At 42.4% G+C, this 17,799-nt stretch overlaps 1 protein-coding gene across 3 annotated transcripts in view; it reads right to left on the bottom strand.

Moving 5' to 3' along the window:
- Window positions 1-17,799, bottom strand: part of adarb2 (adenosine deaminase RNA specific B2 (inactive)) — a 192,844-nt gene that overhangs the window by 62,277 nt on the left and 112,768 nt on the right. For all 3 annotated transcript variants that reach the window (XM_071485715.1, XM_071485716.1, XM_071485717.1), the window contains exons 2-3: window positions 11,664-11,750; window positions 9,782-10,734 (exon numbers count right to left, since the gene is read on the bottom strand). In XM_071485715.1, the coding sequence (XP_071341816.1) occupies window positions 9,782-10,734; window positions 11,664-11,750 (1,040 nt within the window). The remainder of the gene's footprint in view (window positions 1-9,781; window positions 10,735-11,663; window positions 11,751-17,799) is intronic.

Genomic DNA, 17,799 nt, shown 5'->3' with positions numbered 1-17,799 from the left:
ATGTGTTGTTGGCTGCTGTATGTGTGTTTAAAACAAGGCTTCAGTGCCACATCTGTTGATCTGCTCACTGTATGTCACCATGTTGTCTTCATGAACAATCTGATCTCCCAGCAGCGATGCGTCCTGCACGTCTCCATTCACCGTGCACCACAGAATGGTCCATTGCTCCAGGCAGGGAGGTCATTTAAAGGCCAAACATCCAGACCTCTCCTCTCTCCTCCTGCCCCCCCCCCCCCCCCCTTTTTTTTTTCCTCTCCTGCCTGAGAGCCAGAGATAAACCTACACATGCCAGCCACACAGGACCAATAGTCGTGATTTATCGGAAGCCATTTGGTACCTGAACGCCTATGAAATTGTAATGAACTTGATTATGCTTTTAATGAAGTGTGAGAGGTTCTTCAGAAATGATTATAGCCATGCTCTGGCTCACAGCTTGGGGCTGTGGAGGGGAAAGGTGGAGGGAGAAAGAAGGAATGGAGGACTGTCACAAACAATGAGGACTTAGTGGCAGCAACTCAGGATACTGTAGGGCGAGCAGAGGTGCAGACAGGAGTGCCACGCTTCTTTGGGATAGATTACAGGAGCTTTTTACTGTATATGCGAGGTGACTTGCGACCAGCCCCATTTCAATTCCTCCCTGCTGAGGGATTTTCCCTCAAAGCTGCATGCTGACGCGGTACATTAGATTCAACAGCCTGCAGCCTCATAGGTCACATTTTGCATACATATTAGACAGTTGAGGATGATTCTAACCTTTCCATGTACAGGGTGCTCCTATTCAGACGGGGAAACATTATTGTTCGGTAATTTCACACACAAATCTCCACTCTCCCATGCTGCCTTTTCTTTAAATACCACATGATGATGTAAGTGGCTGCTAAAAGGGCAGACTGGCAGTCCAGGCGCAAACAGTGGCTTTTTGCTCACATTATTATTGCAGACTAAGTGACAAATTGTAATGAGATACTTTATGGATGCGCATGAGGACGTAAGGATTTTTCCTTTTTGCTCAGAGGTCAGAGATCAGCAGAAGTAAGAGGACCAAGTGGTGCATGAAACATAATCCAGGTTTATTGCTGATCTAATCTGTCTAATCTGCAGTTTTGTCCAAATATCAGTACTTTTATTTTTTCACAGCCTCTCGGGGCTGTTTTCACAGATTAATGAAAAAAAAATCTGGATAATTTTTCGAAATTTTTTAAAGCAGTTATAATATCAAAACATTGTGTCTTGTGGCTTGTGTCCTGTGTTCAGCTCTGTTGTAGAATCATTTACCTACAGTTTCAATAACAAAAAGCTCAACACTTGTCTGTTCAAAGAATCTGTGTTTGCTCAGAGTAAAGAGCATTCAGATGAGGACATATGGACTAAAACATAACTGCCTGCGTTTAGGATGATAGAATATGGTAATCAGTATCCTTGATCTAAGAAGAGTGCCTTGGTCTGGTATTTTACCACTTGCTGCTGAAGAAGAAAAAGCAGATTTGTTCAATACGCTGTGTGGATGATAGGAAGTAAGTTGTATTTATTTTTTATGAGACAAAAAGAAAAAAAAAACAGATTTTGGAAATATGGGTGGAGACGGAGTTTGCTCTTCACATATGAAATATTTACCTGGAGAAAAAACTTTATCAGGCTAAACTGTAGCAGCTCTTTTCTAGTTATTTTTTTATTATTGAAAGAAAATAGAAGTTCCTATGATATTGTAACTGCTCTCTTGTTTTTGTACATGTATTAACTTTATTATTGTTTGTAAGACAGCTGGTAATCCTGTGTGGGATGAGCCAGATGTTTGGCAGGACATAGAAATAAAGCTAAAACTACAGTTATAGGCCTATACACATTCATGTGGACACATACACACACATACGTGTACAGAATTATCTTTGTATTCACTCTACTGAGTGCTGTTAGCCTGACATTGTGCCCTGTGACTGATTGCTCTCACATTTTGCATAAACTGATTCTGTGTTCATTTGTCAGTGTGAGACAGGATGTTGGTTCTGGCTTCATGAACCTGTCACTACTTAGTTTAAAGTCTGTAATGAAAAGTGTCAACCCATTTACAATTATTTATTGTATTAACCATAAGAAAAGAAACTAAATGAATGAGACCGTCCTGTAAAACAAGAGCCCGTAAGTCGTCTGTGCAGCAGTTCATTGTGACCCATAGTTAGGTTTTGTTGCTAGGCGACATCTAGTGGCTGTAGTAATGGTGACAGGAACAAAGGGAAAAGTGCGGTGACGTAGTTTATAGAGCGACAAAGTCCACGTCAGGAGGAGGTTGGGGTGGATGGATGTTCGATTCCCATGTGAAAGTGGGAGTTCATGTTGTTTCTATTATCCATGACTGTTTGACAAAGTTAAACACATTGTTATTATTGTAACCATGACAATAAAGATCGTCTAATGTTGAGGAAGTACTTATTTTAACCCAAATCACCGTCTTTTCCTAAACCTAATCAAGCCATGACTGTAATTATAGTCATATAGACTAATTCAGTATCGTCCATGTGTGTGTGTGTACTATTGTAGCAATGACCACCGAGGTGCAGTATGTCTGCCGCTGTAGGGTTGCTATTTCAGGAGATACTCTATTCTGGGTCATATGGAGGAACAAAAAAACGTGCTGTGTGATTGCTCAGGTTGTGGAGGACTGCTTGAACTGAACAGGGGCATGTTCAGCATTTTCTGAAGCAGTTTTCTGATGAAACATTAGCAGTCAAACTATCAGACAATAAAAAAAAAAAAAATCTTCTACATACTTCATCCTGACAAACACGTTTGACAACCTAGAGAGACATTTTATTTGACTGAATCAATGGAAAGTGATAAATGCAGATGTTTCATCAGGCAATTTGCACGGCACCACCAGCTGCATAGTGATAATCACTGTTGATCCTGTGAGTACAGTCTGCTGCAGTAGCTGTCACTATGTGTGTGTGTGTGTCGTCATCACTGTCCACAGGCTGAGGCTGTAACACTATCTGCAAGGTCTCCAAAGCTGTTAATCAACCCCTCTCTAATGTGTTGCGCACACCTTCTCTCTCTCCCTGGCTTGGTGGATTTCTATCTTAGACAGGGTGCCTGGCCAGGCGATGGCTGTTGCTAATTTGTTGTGGCAATATTAATTAATGATCAGCCTGTCACAGCTGTTTATATTGAGACAGATTAGAAGTGGGAGAGATTAGACAAAGAAAACAATCCGCGAGAGGCTCAGCCGCTGACAGGGGTCACCTTCACGTGTCTGAAATCATATTCAATTTGCCGTGGCAGAGGCAGGGAAATTACTCCACTTGACCAGTCTGTATCCTTCTCTATCTGTGATGCTTCACGTTGAGAGATAACTAAATCAAATCATACTGAGCCACAAAAACTAAAGGACAACATGCAGTCACACTTGATGTCAGCTGGCATGATGGAAAATTAAAATATTCTGTTGTACTTTCATGGAACCAAAAGACAGATATGCACATGTCTTCATGCTTTCTCTCCTCCATTAACCCTAATTTTCATTCAGCTCTGCCACCAAGCACATTTTCCTATTCAAATGGACCTTAATCTGAGGTGGCAGAGCGCAGCGTCCTGACCACTGACCTCAGCACTGTCCTTCCCTGTGGGCCTGCTGACTCTCTGCCTTCCCACTGCTGCACACAAGTCTCAGGCTCAGTTGACTTGGCAACACTGCAGTGTGTTGTGACGGCACGGGGAGATTAAGTGGCCAATCAAGGCCTGAACAGTGGGGTAATCATTCCACTTGGTAAAATGGGTGTCAGGATTACTCCGGCGCTTTCTCACATCACCTTGCAGGCTGTAATAGGGCAAATTGGATTGGATTTAACAGCAACAACTTCATACTGACTGATTAATAATAATATACTATAATAATAATAGACTATAAATAAGACTAAAAGGCTAAAAGTTTTGTTTAGAGGCTAATGTAACCTTGAGGTTAGGGACTGAACAAAAATTATGATTAGTATTATTTTTTTTTACTTTGTTTTCCAAAAAAGCATGTTTATCTGATCTTCAAAATCCTGAAAATGTGTGGCCTGAACAGAATTCTGGCAGTAATTATGTTTGTTGCCACAACATAACTGGGTAGACAAATTAGTATTACTGGAACAGGAGGTGGAGTGAAAATGTTCCTGGTACATCATATGATGGCAATAATAATGGTTAATGTTTAGATAAAAGTCCCATGTTGTATAAAGGTAGATGTCCATGTGTTTGTGATTATAAAGCAGGTCTAGGTTCTATATTAATACTGTGAAAGTATCAAAGCCTCAGTCCACAGAGAAATGCACACAGCCTGTATTCAGAAACTGAGCCTTAAAACCAGCCGTCAGGACTTCTGGAACTTTATGATGTCACAACAAAGCAGTCACTGCTCTCAGCCAGGCGTCCAACCTTGCAGGATTTGATTTGTCCAAGTCTTAACCAGAAATCTGAGAGATGAGTTATTCGGTCCCTTGACATTCACCCTCCCCACTTAATGAAGCAGAGGGACAGCTGTAGGACCTATAGTCTACCTCTGTAAATAAATTTTACTTTTTTCATGCCGTCAGTTGTGTAAATAGAAGTGAGTTCTCTTATTTTTGTCAATATTGTGTAAAACAGTTGAAGGTTTGTAACTTTAAGTAATATCAATAATGCCGTGATTTTTGATGATGTGTGATGTTACTGTCATGTTTTTGGATAATGTCTACCTTTTGAAATATGTTTATCTTTTCAAAAAAATCTTAAAACACTTTGGAGAATGACAAAATGAAGATGATGATAATTGTGATCCATATTCACACCTATGAATGCTCTTGTAATTACACTCAGTCAACCTGAAGAAGCCACAGGTGAAAGTCATCGTGTGGGCGGTGGTTGGGTTCCAGCACCTGAACGCTAGTGTTAGCTGTGCAGAGCATTGTTCACTGCTCTGCTATATTTCTATTAGTTCACTCAGTCATCAGTCAGAGGCTCAGATCCTCTCCTCTGATTGGCTGACTGACCTGTTGTTACTAGAGCTCCAGAGTGAAGCCTGAGAGAGGAGATGTAAAGCTACACAGAGATGGTTCTTAAAACCACAAATATATCTTCTTATGGATATCAACACTTCAAGTAAAAGACAGGAAAAGTGTAAAATATGGGACCTTACTACAGCATACTAACAATGCCAAGTAGGGCCTTGCTTTTTTTTTTTTTTTTAATAAAATAATGGTTAATATTCAGCTCCCCTCCACACCCCAATAACTGTCATAGAGCCCCTTCGAGAACTGGCTCTGTCTAAGGTTACTACCCTGAATCCACTCATCAGCTCAGTATATCTCCCTTCCCTGAACTACTACTGCAGATGTGCTACTGAGCAAGGCAGTTCACTCCCAATAGCACGAGGAGAGCTGCTAAACCCGGATGACTGTGGTTGTACTGAGCATCTCTCAGGAATGAATAAGTGGAATTAAGTCAATGTAAGGCAATACATCTCTACAGAATGTGTTCGCACTTGATTTCCCTGGATAAATAAAGGTTAAATGAAGGAATAAAAAATTCAAGTCCTTGCTGGAAGATAAATAGCTCTTTAATGTCAAGCAGACTGTGGTCCACTGCCTCATTTCTGGTGTGATTGTTCAAGTCAGTTCCCAAAGACATGAGGCGTAGGAGGGATGGAGGTAAGTATAGGCTGTATCAGTGCAGGAAGGGGCCCATTGCAGGTGAGGACGTGTACTAGTATGCTTGTCTTGTCACTCTGCTCATATTAGTCTTTAGTATGTATGTGGAGCCCGGAGGGTCTGAGATGAATACAGCACCATGCAGTTCAGGGAAGTTTAAATATTTCATTTGGGGGAGGGGGTTCTGGATTTACCAGCTTCCCAGTGGAGCTCAGCACAAGTTTGAGGAACTAACACTGCTCCTCATCCTCATGTTCCATTCTGTTGAGTTAATGCAGTATCCTGCTCTTCCTCTCCTTACTTATACCTGTCCACCATTCAAGGCTGGATCACCAAGGGGGCAAAGAAAACTACACAGTGGCCCCAGACCCTCAGAGACTCCAAAAGGTTTCCCCACCTATTATAAGGCCAGTTTATCAAATTGTTTCATTGCTTTTCTGTGTGTTCACTAATTAACAGAAAGACCTCAGGTCAAGTTGAATTGTTTTTGTTATTAATGCAATATCCTTTCTTTAATAATCAATTGTTGGGTCAAGAAAATAGTGAAATATGCACAGCACTATCACCTGAAGTCCAAGTTCACATATTCAAATTGCTTTGTTTTATCTGAGCAATAATTAAAAACAACAGATGTTGAGTTTATTATCACAGAAAACTGATTCATTTTTGTTTATAAAATTATTAAAATAATTAATGACCTGTTTGGTTTCTGGGCTCTGGGGGGAATCATGAGACTGTCATGTATGATGGGGGTCAACAGGGGCCCAAGAACACATTTTGGAGATTGATTCAGCCATGTTCCCTTTTCTTCTTCTTTAGGTTCCTGAATTAATTTAAAAAAGTGAAGTCGAAGTGTTGTCCTAACCCTGTGCTTTACCTCTGGCCCTGTGTTCGACATCAGCTGCTGGTTTACCCAGTGGGTCATTATCAAAGTAAACCGATCGATCAAGAAGTTGTGTATGAGAGTTCTCCAACACTGCAGGGACTCATTTCTGCCAGGATCATTTATTTTGTGTAAAAAGAGGGTATGCACATGGGTACATCAGCAAAAGCAGTTGTGATATACGATGGTGGTATTGAACAGACATACAGTGTGATCCGTGAAGATAAGTGAGCAAGAAACTACTGGATAGTTTTACCATGTAAGGTCTGCAAGAGTTTTTCAAATTAAACTATGTGAGCGGTTCGTCAGGGAGAATCACTCTATTGACTCTTTCACCACTCAGATATATGCAACCAGTCACTGAGAGGTCACACATACTCACTGTTCTTTTTAAAGAACTGATTGGGTCTTGTTTTTAAAGATTGTGATCATTATTCCTGCGGTGGAAAAAAGCAAAACACTTGTGGTCACAAAAACATTAGGCAGCCAGCTGACAAGAAACCTGGATTTATCTCAGATCCCAGATATTTTTAAAACTCTTGCTTCATTTTTGTCACCTCTGAGGTTGTCACAGCAACTTAGATACTAATAATAACATTAATTCTTGCTAACAAACTCTAAAATTGATAATGGCTTTGCAGCTGTAGAACCCTTTCCCTTTTCCCTTTTTTAAACCATAGCAGCATTAATGCCTTAAACATATAAAAAGAAATTAAAGGTTCTGTAAACGATTGTCACTGCCACTAGATGTCACACTAGAGCACCAGTATTACAGACCATAACAAATGTTTTCTCAGCCACTCCCCCTCCCCCTCCCCCTTCAGGTAGGAAAAGTGTTATGCAGCACAGTGAAAGCCGCCACTAACACACAACAAGAAGCCCAACTGAACCGTGTACACGAGAACCGACAAAAACAGTCCAGCCACAACCATCACCCCAGCACTGCTGTCATGTGTTCCACAGCTATGCTGGCAGTTAGCTAGCTAGCCATACCAACATTTACTGAACAAATTCAAAGTAAGGGTAATAGCAAGATAGCTAACATTTTCATGGCTACTGTAGCTGTCACTAATGAAAACAGACATGTAACGTTGTGTAGCATCAAGTTAATTACACATGGAGGAGAGGAAAAGCCAGTTCTGGGTTAAGCTGGAGCCCTTCAGCAGCACGTAAGGCTCTGTTCTCAGTAAACACAGGGAAAGAAATTCAGCCCTGCACTGATCCACTGGGACCAGCTGTCCAAATGACGGAACCGGGGAAAACGTAAAAAAACTTTTTGGGATGTTTTGAGCGTCCACAGTCTTTGACTGGAATGCTGCACTGAGCCATCTCACCTGTGGGTGGTGCCAGTGTGTTTCTAAACGTGGGGAGGGCCAGCGGTTTAACAGGAGGGACTCACATGCACTAACACGCACATGGTACCAGACCAGCTACCAAAACAAAGAACAGAGAGAGTCAGATTACAACACACACAGAGGAGGTGTGACTTCATTCTCTGCTCAGGATGCCATTACTCCACAATATCTTTCAAATTTAACTTGAACTTGAACTTTATTTTATTTTTTTACAAAAATGTCAGAACTCTAAAATTCAGGAGAAGGGATTTTGCTAAACACTGCATTGGACCATTAACATCTTCTCACTGAAGCTGCATCCTGCTGCAGGTGGAGCCAGAGGGGTTTCTGAGGAAAGAGAACAGGCCAAACTGGCACACATAGGTTGGCATACCACCAAAATGTTTGCATTACCCCCAGCATCACGTGTCACTGCCTGAGCAATTAGTGCTCGGAAAATAGACCGAACAGTGACGGAGCGCCTGTGAGCGGGAGGGTTTACCACAGGTTTACATGTATCACACTCACAAATACATGCCTGGTCACGTGTTTCTTTGTACATGCATGTATGCACATTGTATATGTGCTTTTGTCCTTCACCAATGAAAATAAAATGCCTCTTGAGCCTGGCAGACAGCACGGCTGACTTTCAAGAAATTCCACAAGCGAGTGCTTTCTGGAACTAAACGGGTGCAGCAAATCCTCTTAAAATCCTTTTAGACACCGTGGCAGCGGGGAGAAAAAGAAAAAGTTTCTCCCAGGCAAACATGTGCAGGTTTGTTGGGTTGATGTCGTGCTCAGGGGAAGGACACTCTCGCCAGTTTATTTCTTCAAGGTTGGAAAAGAATGTTAATACGACAGATACCCTAAAAGGAGGCACAGGAGCACAGGATAGTGACACAAGGCTTCAAGGAAAGACTTTGGGGAAAGGATGTGAATGGCTTAATTTTTCGATTTAGGACTTGAAGAGTGTAGTGCTTTACATGTTTTTTTGTGCTGTAATAGGACTGAGGAAGGAAAATGTTAAGTTGCACTTTCAGCGGCTGGTATGGCAGCGACCTGGGCGGCAGTTGTTCTCTGTGCAAACAATAGTAAACAACAAAAATCAGTGTGACTATCTACTCAGGGCAGTTTTACATTAGATGAAATTCTGCAGCTGAAATGAAGTTTGAAATGGCTGTCAACAAGTGCCAGCCAATCCAGCCACTGTGTCTTTAGGCTCTCCAATTTCCACAAGTTTCTCAAAAACTAGTTTCCTCGCTCTGATTGCTATTTACATATTTGAGTAAATGAGCATGGGATTGGGCGGTTTGTTTGTCGGTATGCTCTTTGCTTTTCTATCTCCTTTGGGCAACAGATTGAATTAATGTTTGTAGACACTGTGATGCCACACATGAGGAAACAGGAGATTTTGCAAAATTACAAAACTCTCCCAATTACTGCTCGACAAACATATAAGACTGAAAAAAAACTCATTTGGGTTGTGATGCAGAATTCTCTTATGTTAGAGGCACAAGGATAATAATTAGCTTCATTTACATGCTTTTCTGTTTAAATAGACCAACAAACAGATATTGTTTACTCGATACCCAGGCAACACACACAAGTTCACCCAGACACAAATCTGTGTTTTATATTTTCACTACATGCACTGTTTTTTGAAAAGGGTAAATGTCAGCTTGCTTTCACATCTCTTTATCAGTGCTGCCACTAGTTCTCCTTCCATCCCTTCCATCCCCACTCTGTTAGCTCCTATCTCCTTCCCTCCTTAATTACTTGTTGGAAGGTGTTTGGCTTTTCGCTGCACGCCTGCTGTTTTGGTCATTACAGGCCCCTGTAGGAAGTGGAGTGGCTGCCAAAGAAGCTCAGCAGAAGACAGGCGCTGGGGATGTGTCTGTACTCACCTGGGGTAAATGAGGACAACTCTTCCTGCTGGCTTTGAGGCCTGTCCTCCCCTCAGGGGCTGTCCTGATGTTGAAGAGGGCCTGAAGAGCATACTGGGCTGCCTGGGTCTTGGCCAGCTTCTTGCTGCGACCGCAGCCCTCAAATATCCGCCCGTCAACACGCACCGCCATCACAAAGCTACGCAGCCGTCGGCCTTCGGTTTGCTCTGAAAGGCAAGCGTAGCGCAGGCCTGGCCGGAGCTCATTTAGCAACGCCACAGGGCTCTTGGGAGCCTCGGGCTCTGAAACAATCCCACCCAGCCTCTGCTGAGCCTGCACCATCAGGTCCAAGGTGTGACGGAGCAACCGTCCATGTCTCAGTAGCTCGCTCGATAGAAGCTTGCTCTCAGCTGCAGAGCTGCAGAGCGAGAGGCCATCGGAGCATGGCGAGGGCTCAAATTCCTTAAAGAGTGTGTCAGGGATGTCCGCCTGGTCTGAGGTGAAGTCGGCCGAAGGGTTGGAGATGTTTCCCATGGCGAGGTGGGCCTGAGGAGCATTGGGGAACTGGATGAAGGACTTGAGGGCCAGCTCAGCAGCCCTCATCTTAGCTTTCTTCTTTGTGGGGCCTGTGCCCTCAAACGTCAGCCCGTTCACCTCCACAGCAATGGAGAAGACAGGAGCGTGCACCGGGCCGGTCTGAGACACCATGCGGTACTGCAGGCCTGGCCGGAGCTCATTCAGCTGCACCAAAGCATTCTTTGGAGCCTCAGACCAGGACAGTTTCTTATAGATCAGGCGGAGTTGACACAAGTGCCCCTTGTTGTCCTCCTCCAGTGGCCGTTTCCTCTTCAGAGCAGAGCTGCTGCCTCTTGTAGAGTCGGAGCAGAAGAGCGTCTGGCACTCTGCAGATCCTATGCTGCGATCCTCTAGGTTACCGACGTTACGGTTTTCCTTCACCTCTGCGCTGCTAGTACCTGATATGAAAACAGCAAAATAGAAACAGTGTAATTCAGTGTGATACTCAAAACACAATGAGGGGAAAAAAGCATTCATTATAATGTGACACAGATTTTTCCTGGCTGAACAAAAGGAATCAAGGAAAATCTCACAAGGCAGATTGAGCCACTTGATACACAATGAAATGGTAATGAACAAATCTACAATCACCTTCCTGAGCTGGGCCCACTTCATACCACAGGGCTCTATCATATTTAAGTGTTTTAAATTCCAAATACAAATCCCCTAAAAATGGTGATGTTATCTGCCAAATCATTCTGTAATCTGCCTCCAAATTGGTTCTGAATCTGTTTCGTAAGTGGGAGACATTGGTCCCCGTGGCCGACACAAAGCATCAATCCTATTTGTAATGGGGGTGGGGATCGCATGGAGTGGCAGACGCTCCGAGTAAGGATGAGAGAACCGTCTGCAGCTCGCTTTATTTCACACTTCTATCCTCCGCAAGAGCAAAGTCTGAACAGCTGCGATACGCTCTTCAAACCTAGTTACGGGGGAAGTGGTGGCGTGTTGCATTTGTGATGGGAAAATGAACAAAAATAGGGTGTTCAGATCTCGCCACAAAAATGTTAATGGTGAAAAGGGAGGCTGGAATCAAGTGCTGGTGGGCTGAAGCAGATTGCAGCTCTGGCTGATGTGTACACAGTCGTGCACGTACCTGTCTAATGACTTATTTATCACAAACTCTCAAATTTAAGATTTAATAGGTGACTTTTATAAGATAATACAGATTTTAACACATGAGCTGACACCCGTGCGTAATCAAATAGCCCATTTCCCAAATAATTAATTATGTGGGTGACAGAGAGATCATTTCCATATTAGGCCTGCCACTGAGGGAGTTAGCGCAGCATGCTGATGGAGAGAAAGAAAAGAGGCAGCAGCTTACTTAAACTGTCCTCGTCCTCTGTACTGCTGGTCCCAGGGCTTATGTACTTGAAGGGAGCGATCAATGCTGACAGCATACTGAATTTCTCTGGAGGAGAGACAAGAGACACGCAGAGTCAACAAGAGGGCAGCGGCGGAGATGTTTTGATAGTTTTATCGATTAAAGCCTCAGATCAGCGTTGGCCCAACACGGAGACAGAGACAGAGCATAAGTGAGCAGGAGTATGCACACAGGGCTTCTTCCTGTGCCACACATGCATGGACCACAATGCATACATGCCCAAGCAAAGACAAACCTACACACACACACACACACACACACACAGGAAAATACCAAAATAATAAGGAACAAAGACATTCAGAGAAGGCCAATACAGCCTGGGCCTCATGCAGGAGCATTTTCTTATCACACTTTTTTCTGTGAGGTTTGTTTGCACAACTGTTCCAAGTCGAATTCACCAAAACTTGTCATAAATTGCTCATTTCAGTCTGGCGAATACCACGTCTGCATGAGGACATGCATGATCTGGTGGACTGTCTCCTTGTGCATCCCTTCTAAGTCACAAACACATTTCCCGCTATCACTAAACTCCAGCTCATTCTCGCCTTCATCCAATCACAACCTGACACACTGGCCTTTAGCCAATCGCTTGTAAGCCGTCAAAATTCAAAAGTATTCTCTCTCTCTCTCTGCTGTGAGTCAGCTGTCATTTCATCGACCCACCTCCACCCCTTCACCACCTCACCTGTGGATGTCTGACCAGCTGCGATCAAACCGTCCGATCAGAAGTTTCCCTCTGATGAAGATGTTCCCATTCCTCATCCCCACCACCAGTATCTAAGGGGAAGTTTCCTCTAATTGGAAGGACGGCTTTCCATGGTGATCTACTTCCTCTAAGCACCAAAGTCTATTCCTCCTGTTCACAATCAATTCCATTTTATTTTATATTTCTCATCCTCTTTTGTTTGTCATATGAGTCTCTCCTGATTGAAATTAGGTTTCCTGTGGAAAACTTTTATTCACAAAAATGTTACCAAAGAGTTAAAAGAGGAATTTGACAACACAGAGCCTCGAGTCCTTCTGGCTGAAATCATTCTGAAGAAAAGTGATCCATGACTAATACGTGATGAGAGAATAACTACATGAGGTGCTGCTGCTCTGTCAGGTGTTATAACAGAAAGACCTGCAGATACTCTGAGGCAGTGAGAGGAGGGAGAGCATTTTTGTAGACTACACATTAGTATAGGTTGGCTGGCTGCTATGAAATATGATAATAAAGTCATACATTGACAGCCATGGTGATGATGAACAGAATGTTTTTTTTCACATAATTTAGTCTTAGATATGTATTTTATTAATACATATATACATAAGAGAAAGTCAATGCCCATGGTCATTTTTTTTTTTTTTAATTCAAAAAAAGAAAAAACCTTCACACCAACTCATAAAACCTAAAGACAGTGCCTTGGCGTCAGTATGCAGTATACTGTATATATTCACTTTGTTTTCTGCATTGTGATTTGATTTTAATGTGACATGGAAAATTCACTTCAAAACACCTCATTCAATTAACACAAAGAGCTAAATAACTGATATCTAACATCTGTTTTTCATTTAATTACAACACGGGAGAAGCACACAAGACAATCCATCACTTTCTTTCTTTGTCTGGTTCTGCCTCCATGCTCACCCACTATATCTGTGGTGATAAACTCCCTCTCTTTATCAGCGCTAACTTGTCGACAGCAGCTCTCTCCTGTTTCTCCCTGGGGCCTGCTGCTGTCCAGGTGTGCGTGTTGTTTACAGTATGAAGCCCTATTAGGGCCATCGCCTGGTCTGGTGCTCTCCATGCAGTGCTGAGCAGAATTGACAGACCAGTCTGGCTCCTTAATTACACCCCCTCTCTCCTCCCAACATCAACTGATGATCAATAAAAGAGAAAGGTAAGGTAGAGGCAACGAGGGGAGGAGGTGGTTAGAAGTAGGCGGAGGGAATAAGGAAAAAGCAAGAGGAAGAAATAGAGGGAGAATGAGTTTATGTAGGTGCGTGGAAGGTTAGAGGGTGAGCCTGAGGTCAAGACTCCCTTGAACCTGCACACCTCCCTCCACCACAGGCCTGCAGCAGCATCCAGCAGCAACAATTTCACACGGCTAAATGCTGCATAAACGGGGCGCCACATTACAGTGCAATAAACATGTTTTGATAACAGCACAAGGTTGTGAATGAGCTCGGCCCCCGGTGCTCTCTCACTCTTCGCAGCTCAGCAGTGCTGGAGGGGCTCAATGAATCACTCTGACACACATGGATACACTCTAAACACTGAGGCTGGAGCTGTGCGAGTCCTCCTGGGCCAACATCACAATACAAGCATTTGCATTCTGACCTAATTACGGACTAAAGCCCAACACAAGCAGCAATTTGGCCCTAAATGACTCCCTCAGCCAACAGGGTCATTATCCAGGCCATTTTCAAATCAGTCTATATTGTTTTTAAAGCCCCTAAAGCCCTGTTTACAGTAAAAAACACGGTTGTCTGGTGTGTTGAGGAAAGTGGCAAAATTAGGAGTGTTTAAAGGTCTTTTGGCTGGTATAGCACATTCTAGTTCATTCTTGCATTTGTACACAAAAAAATATCCAGTTCCTTTGTAGCGTGAAAGACAAATGTTCACATCAAGCATGAAATTACAGAGCACAGTGAGGCCGGCAATTAACACACAGGAGCCTAAGCTTTCACACTGGGGCCTGAAATGCCTGTAATGTATATTTGATAATCCTGTTTTGCCGAGGGGTCTAAACCACCCACTCATCAGCTTCTGCCAAGTCAAAAGGCCCACTGGGCGATGAGATACCAGGGCTCGGTGTAAACAGATGCACAGAGTACGTACAACATGTCATGAGCTTTAAAACCAGAAGCTGCTACAGAAAAAACAAATGTATTCTCTCTCTTAGAGAAAACGCTGAAGCCATAAACACTCAAATCTGCAAGTTGCAACACAAAAGCAGAGGCCGGCCGGTTGATACTTTAACTCTTCCCCATACAGTACTTACAATAACTCTTTTCTAATCAGTGAATGTGCAAAGTCCTTGATAAGACTCTGTTTACATTTGGCATTATCATGTAACTTGTATCTGGATAAGCAAAAACACAGGTGATGGTGAGGTATACATGCATGCATAACATACTGTGATTGGGTCACAGCCAGATGTAATACAAAATACACCATAACCACATTCTTAAGAAAAAAAAACCCTCCCAGCAAGTTTAAGTTTCACCTAACCCCACCTCCTTCTGCTCCCATCCATGGTGTTGCTTCCCATAACCTTGGATGCACTGGGATTGTTGACAAGTCCACCAGAGATCCGATCATAGTGCAGGATTAATTATTAATACAAGGAGTAAATGTCAAGATGTGATTGTCCAGATAATGTATCCAGACACAGATCACATGATATCAGATAATACCAGGTGTAAATGACACGTGAGAGTCTACACCTGTGCCAGCAGCTCTCTGAAGCTGTACTAAGGCACAGCGCCAAATGCTAATGAGAGCATGCTAACATGCTCACAGTGACAGTGCTAACATGCTGACTTTAAAGTGTCTATCATTTTAAGCAGGTACAGTAATGTTCACAATTTAAGTTTAACATGTTAGCATGCTAATTAGCACTTTACACAAAGAACAAATGAAGGTCAGATGAGATGATGATGATGATCATTTTTTTGCAGGTGTTCAGTCATAAAAACACTGTACAAATTTAAAGTTATTACAAATTATTCTGAAAGGGACGTGAAAGTCTGTACCACATTTGATGATAATCCATTCAATAGTTGAGTGAGTCAATGAGACATTTCACTTAAAGTCGGGCGGGAATCATTGACGTCTGTCTGAAGTGTTGTGCCAGTCCATTGTGTAGATTCTGAGATATTTCACTGGCAGTGGGGGCAGATGAAAAATCAGGGGATCTCCAGAGTCATTCCTCTGGGGACCATGAATGTCTGTAGTGCTGCCAAAGACTGACTGACCAACTGACAGACAAACCAACACTGCTGTCCCGAAAACATCAATGATATAAAGAGGAAACAAATTCTCAGACTGCTTGCTGTCGTTTTAGACCCATCACTGGGCTGCATAAAATGCTGAATAGATGCTTTTATTCTGTATTCAGAGGATTTTTCTTCAGATGACTAAGTTCACAGTCAGAATGGAGCTTTTCTCTAAAGAGCTCTCCAGGTCTGTATAATTTCAAAGCAACCTTCCAAAAACAATTCTCCTCACTTTCAATGGACCACAATTCATTACAAATGCCTCAGGAAGTAGCTATTCAGTACAAAATATCATCGTGTTTTCAATAACTTTGATGCTGAATCAACTGTGCAGTGGTAAGCAGTGCAGTTTAGAGGTCATCCTCCAAATACCACCTCTGATTGTTTTTTGACAGGCTTATGAAGTGCCTGCACAAGCACTCTTCACTCTGATTTATGACTGAGCTGTTTTTGTTGGTGGTTTACAGTATGTAGTGTGACTGATTTTCCCACAGAGATACCGCATATTTCCAGACTCATAAATTAAAATACACTGCAGAGGGCTCACACAGTCTGAGGCTGTTGGACAATAATACTACTGGTTGGTTGTATTATTAGTACAAAACTTTCAAGATTGTTCTGGTATTAAACTCTTCACTGACCTGTTGTTACTAGAGTTCCAGAGAGAAGCCTGAGAGAGAAGATGTAAAACTACACTGAGATGTTTTTTGGTTCTTAAAACCACAAATATATCTTCTGATGGAGAACAACACTTCAAATAAAACACTGGTGAAGTGCAAAATAAAGGTCCTTTAACATTTAAAGTAGGTCTAGACAGTTGTGCATATCAGCAGCCCTAAAAGACAACAAAATCTTGCTGGAAATACACAGACTTTATTAAAAAAATTATTAAGTTGTGTCATAAAACTGCTATTACCTGTGTCTTTTAAAAAGTTTTTGTAAAAGTTTAATTCCGTGTACCATCTGACACTACAACACTGGGAAAGGAAAACGTATTTCTCTTGTTTAAAGATGGAGAAGATAAAAGAATGAACCAGCCCAACCTGAAACCATTTGGGGAAAAGTATTACTTGGTGTGAGTACATCAAATCCCAGACCTTAAACCGATATTGAGGCCTGACTCTGTGTGCCCTGACTCAGGATTTAAAGGGGAATTCCACCAATTTCACACATCAGAGTCTGTTTCCAGGTGTGCTGCTGAGAAATATGGCTCTAGAGCAGACATGTTGTGGTGCATATGCACAGTTTCACAGACAATACCCATCTCTGTGCAGGGGGATTTAGCTACCTACCTAGAAATACCTACATGTGCACTTCTTGCAGACTATACACGATCACGTTACAGGGTTTCATGTAATCTATGGTGTTTACTGCAAACACTCTTGTCCTCTGAATTCAGTCTTGAGGGCTATGCCTCCCCACAGGCAACACAAGTACCCTGTTAAATCTGTACCAAGCCTGGGGAGGAGTGCTGCCTGAAGGACAAACTCTGGGAACAAATGACTCAACAACAAGCTTCACAGCTCACACAACGACAAATATGAAGCCAAAAGGTAAACACCATCTGACAACGATTACACCGACGACAGTTAGGAGCTGCAAGGAGAAGCATCTCCAGAAGGAGACGATGAGACGAACACAATGTTAGACGTGTTAAGATCCTGAAAGTTGTTTGCACAATGTACTTCAAATATCAACAGTAAAAGTAGGCTACTTGTGACTGTTACTATACTGACATTATTGTATATTATATTGAAGAATTAAAACTCATACATTAACGTATAAACAGCATTTTACTGTTGCAGTTTGAGGCGTTTGAGGCTAGTTTTAATCTTTCATATAAGTTGCAGGGTTATGTACAGCAGTGCTTTTTATCAGCTCATCAGTTCCTTTTCCAGAGTAAAAAGTAAAGTATCTCCCTCTGAATCGTCGTGATGCAGAAGTGGTTGGCCATAAGTTTTTAACTTATACTTAAAGTCACAATATGCAACTTTTCCACATTAAACTGTATAAAAACAAGTCGACTGTGTTATATGTTTTTGAGTTGTGTACTAACAGTACCCCCACCATCCCACCCCCAATCTGTGGCAAT

This window comes from Trachinotus anak, unplaced genomic scaffold (assembly GCF_046630095.1).
Source record: "Trachinotus anak isolate AG129_WGS33_773 ecotype Australia unplaced genomic scaffold, CSIRO_AGI_Tana_v1 ptg000009l, whole genome shotgun sequence".
NCBI classification, from domain to species: Eukaryota; Metazoa; Chordata; class Actinopteri; order Carangiformes; family Carangidae; genus Trachinotus; species Trachinotus anak.
Note: the sequence above shows the minus strand (reverse complement) of the source record. Positions and strands in the feature narration are given on the sequence as shown.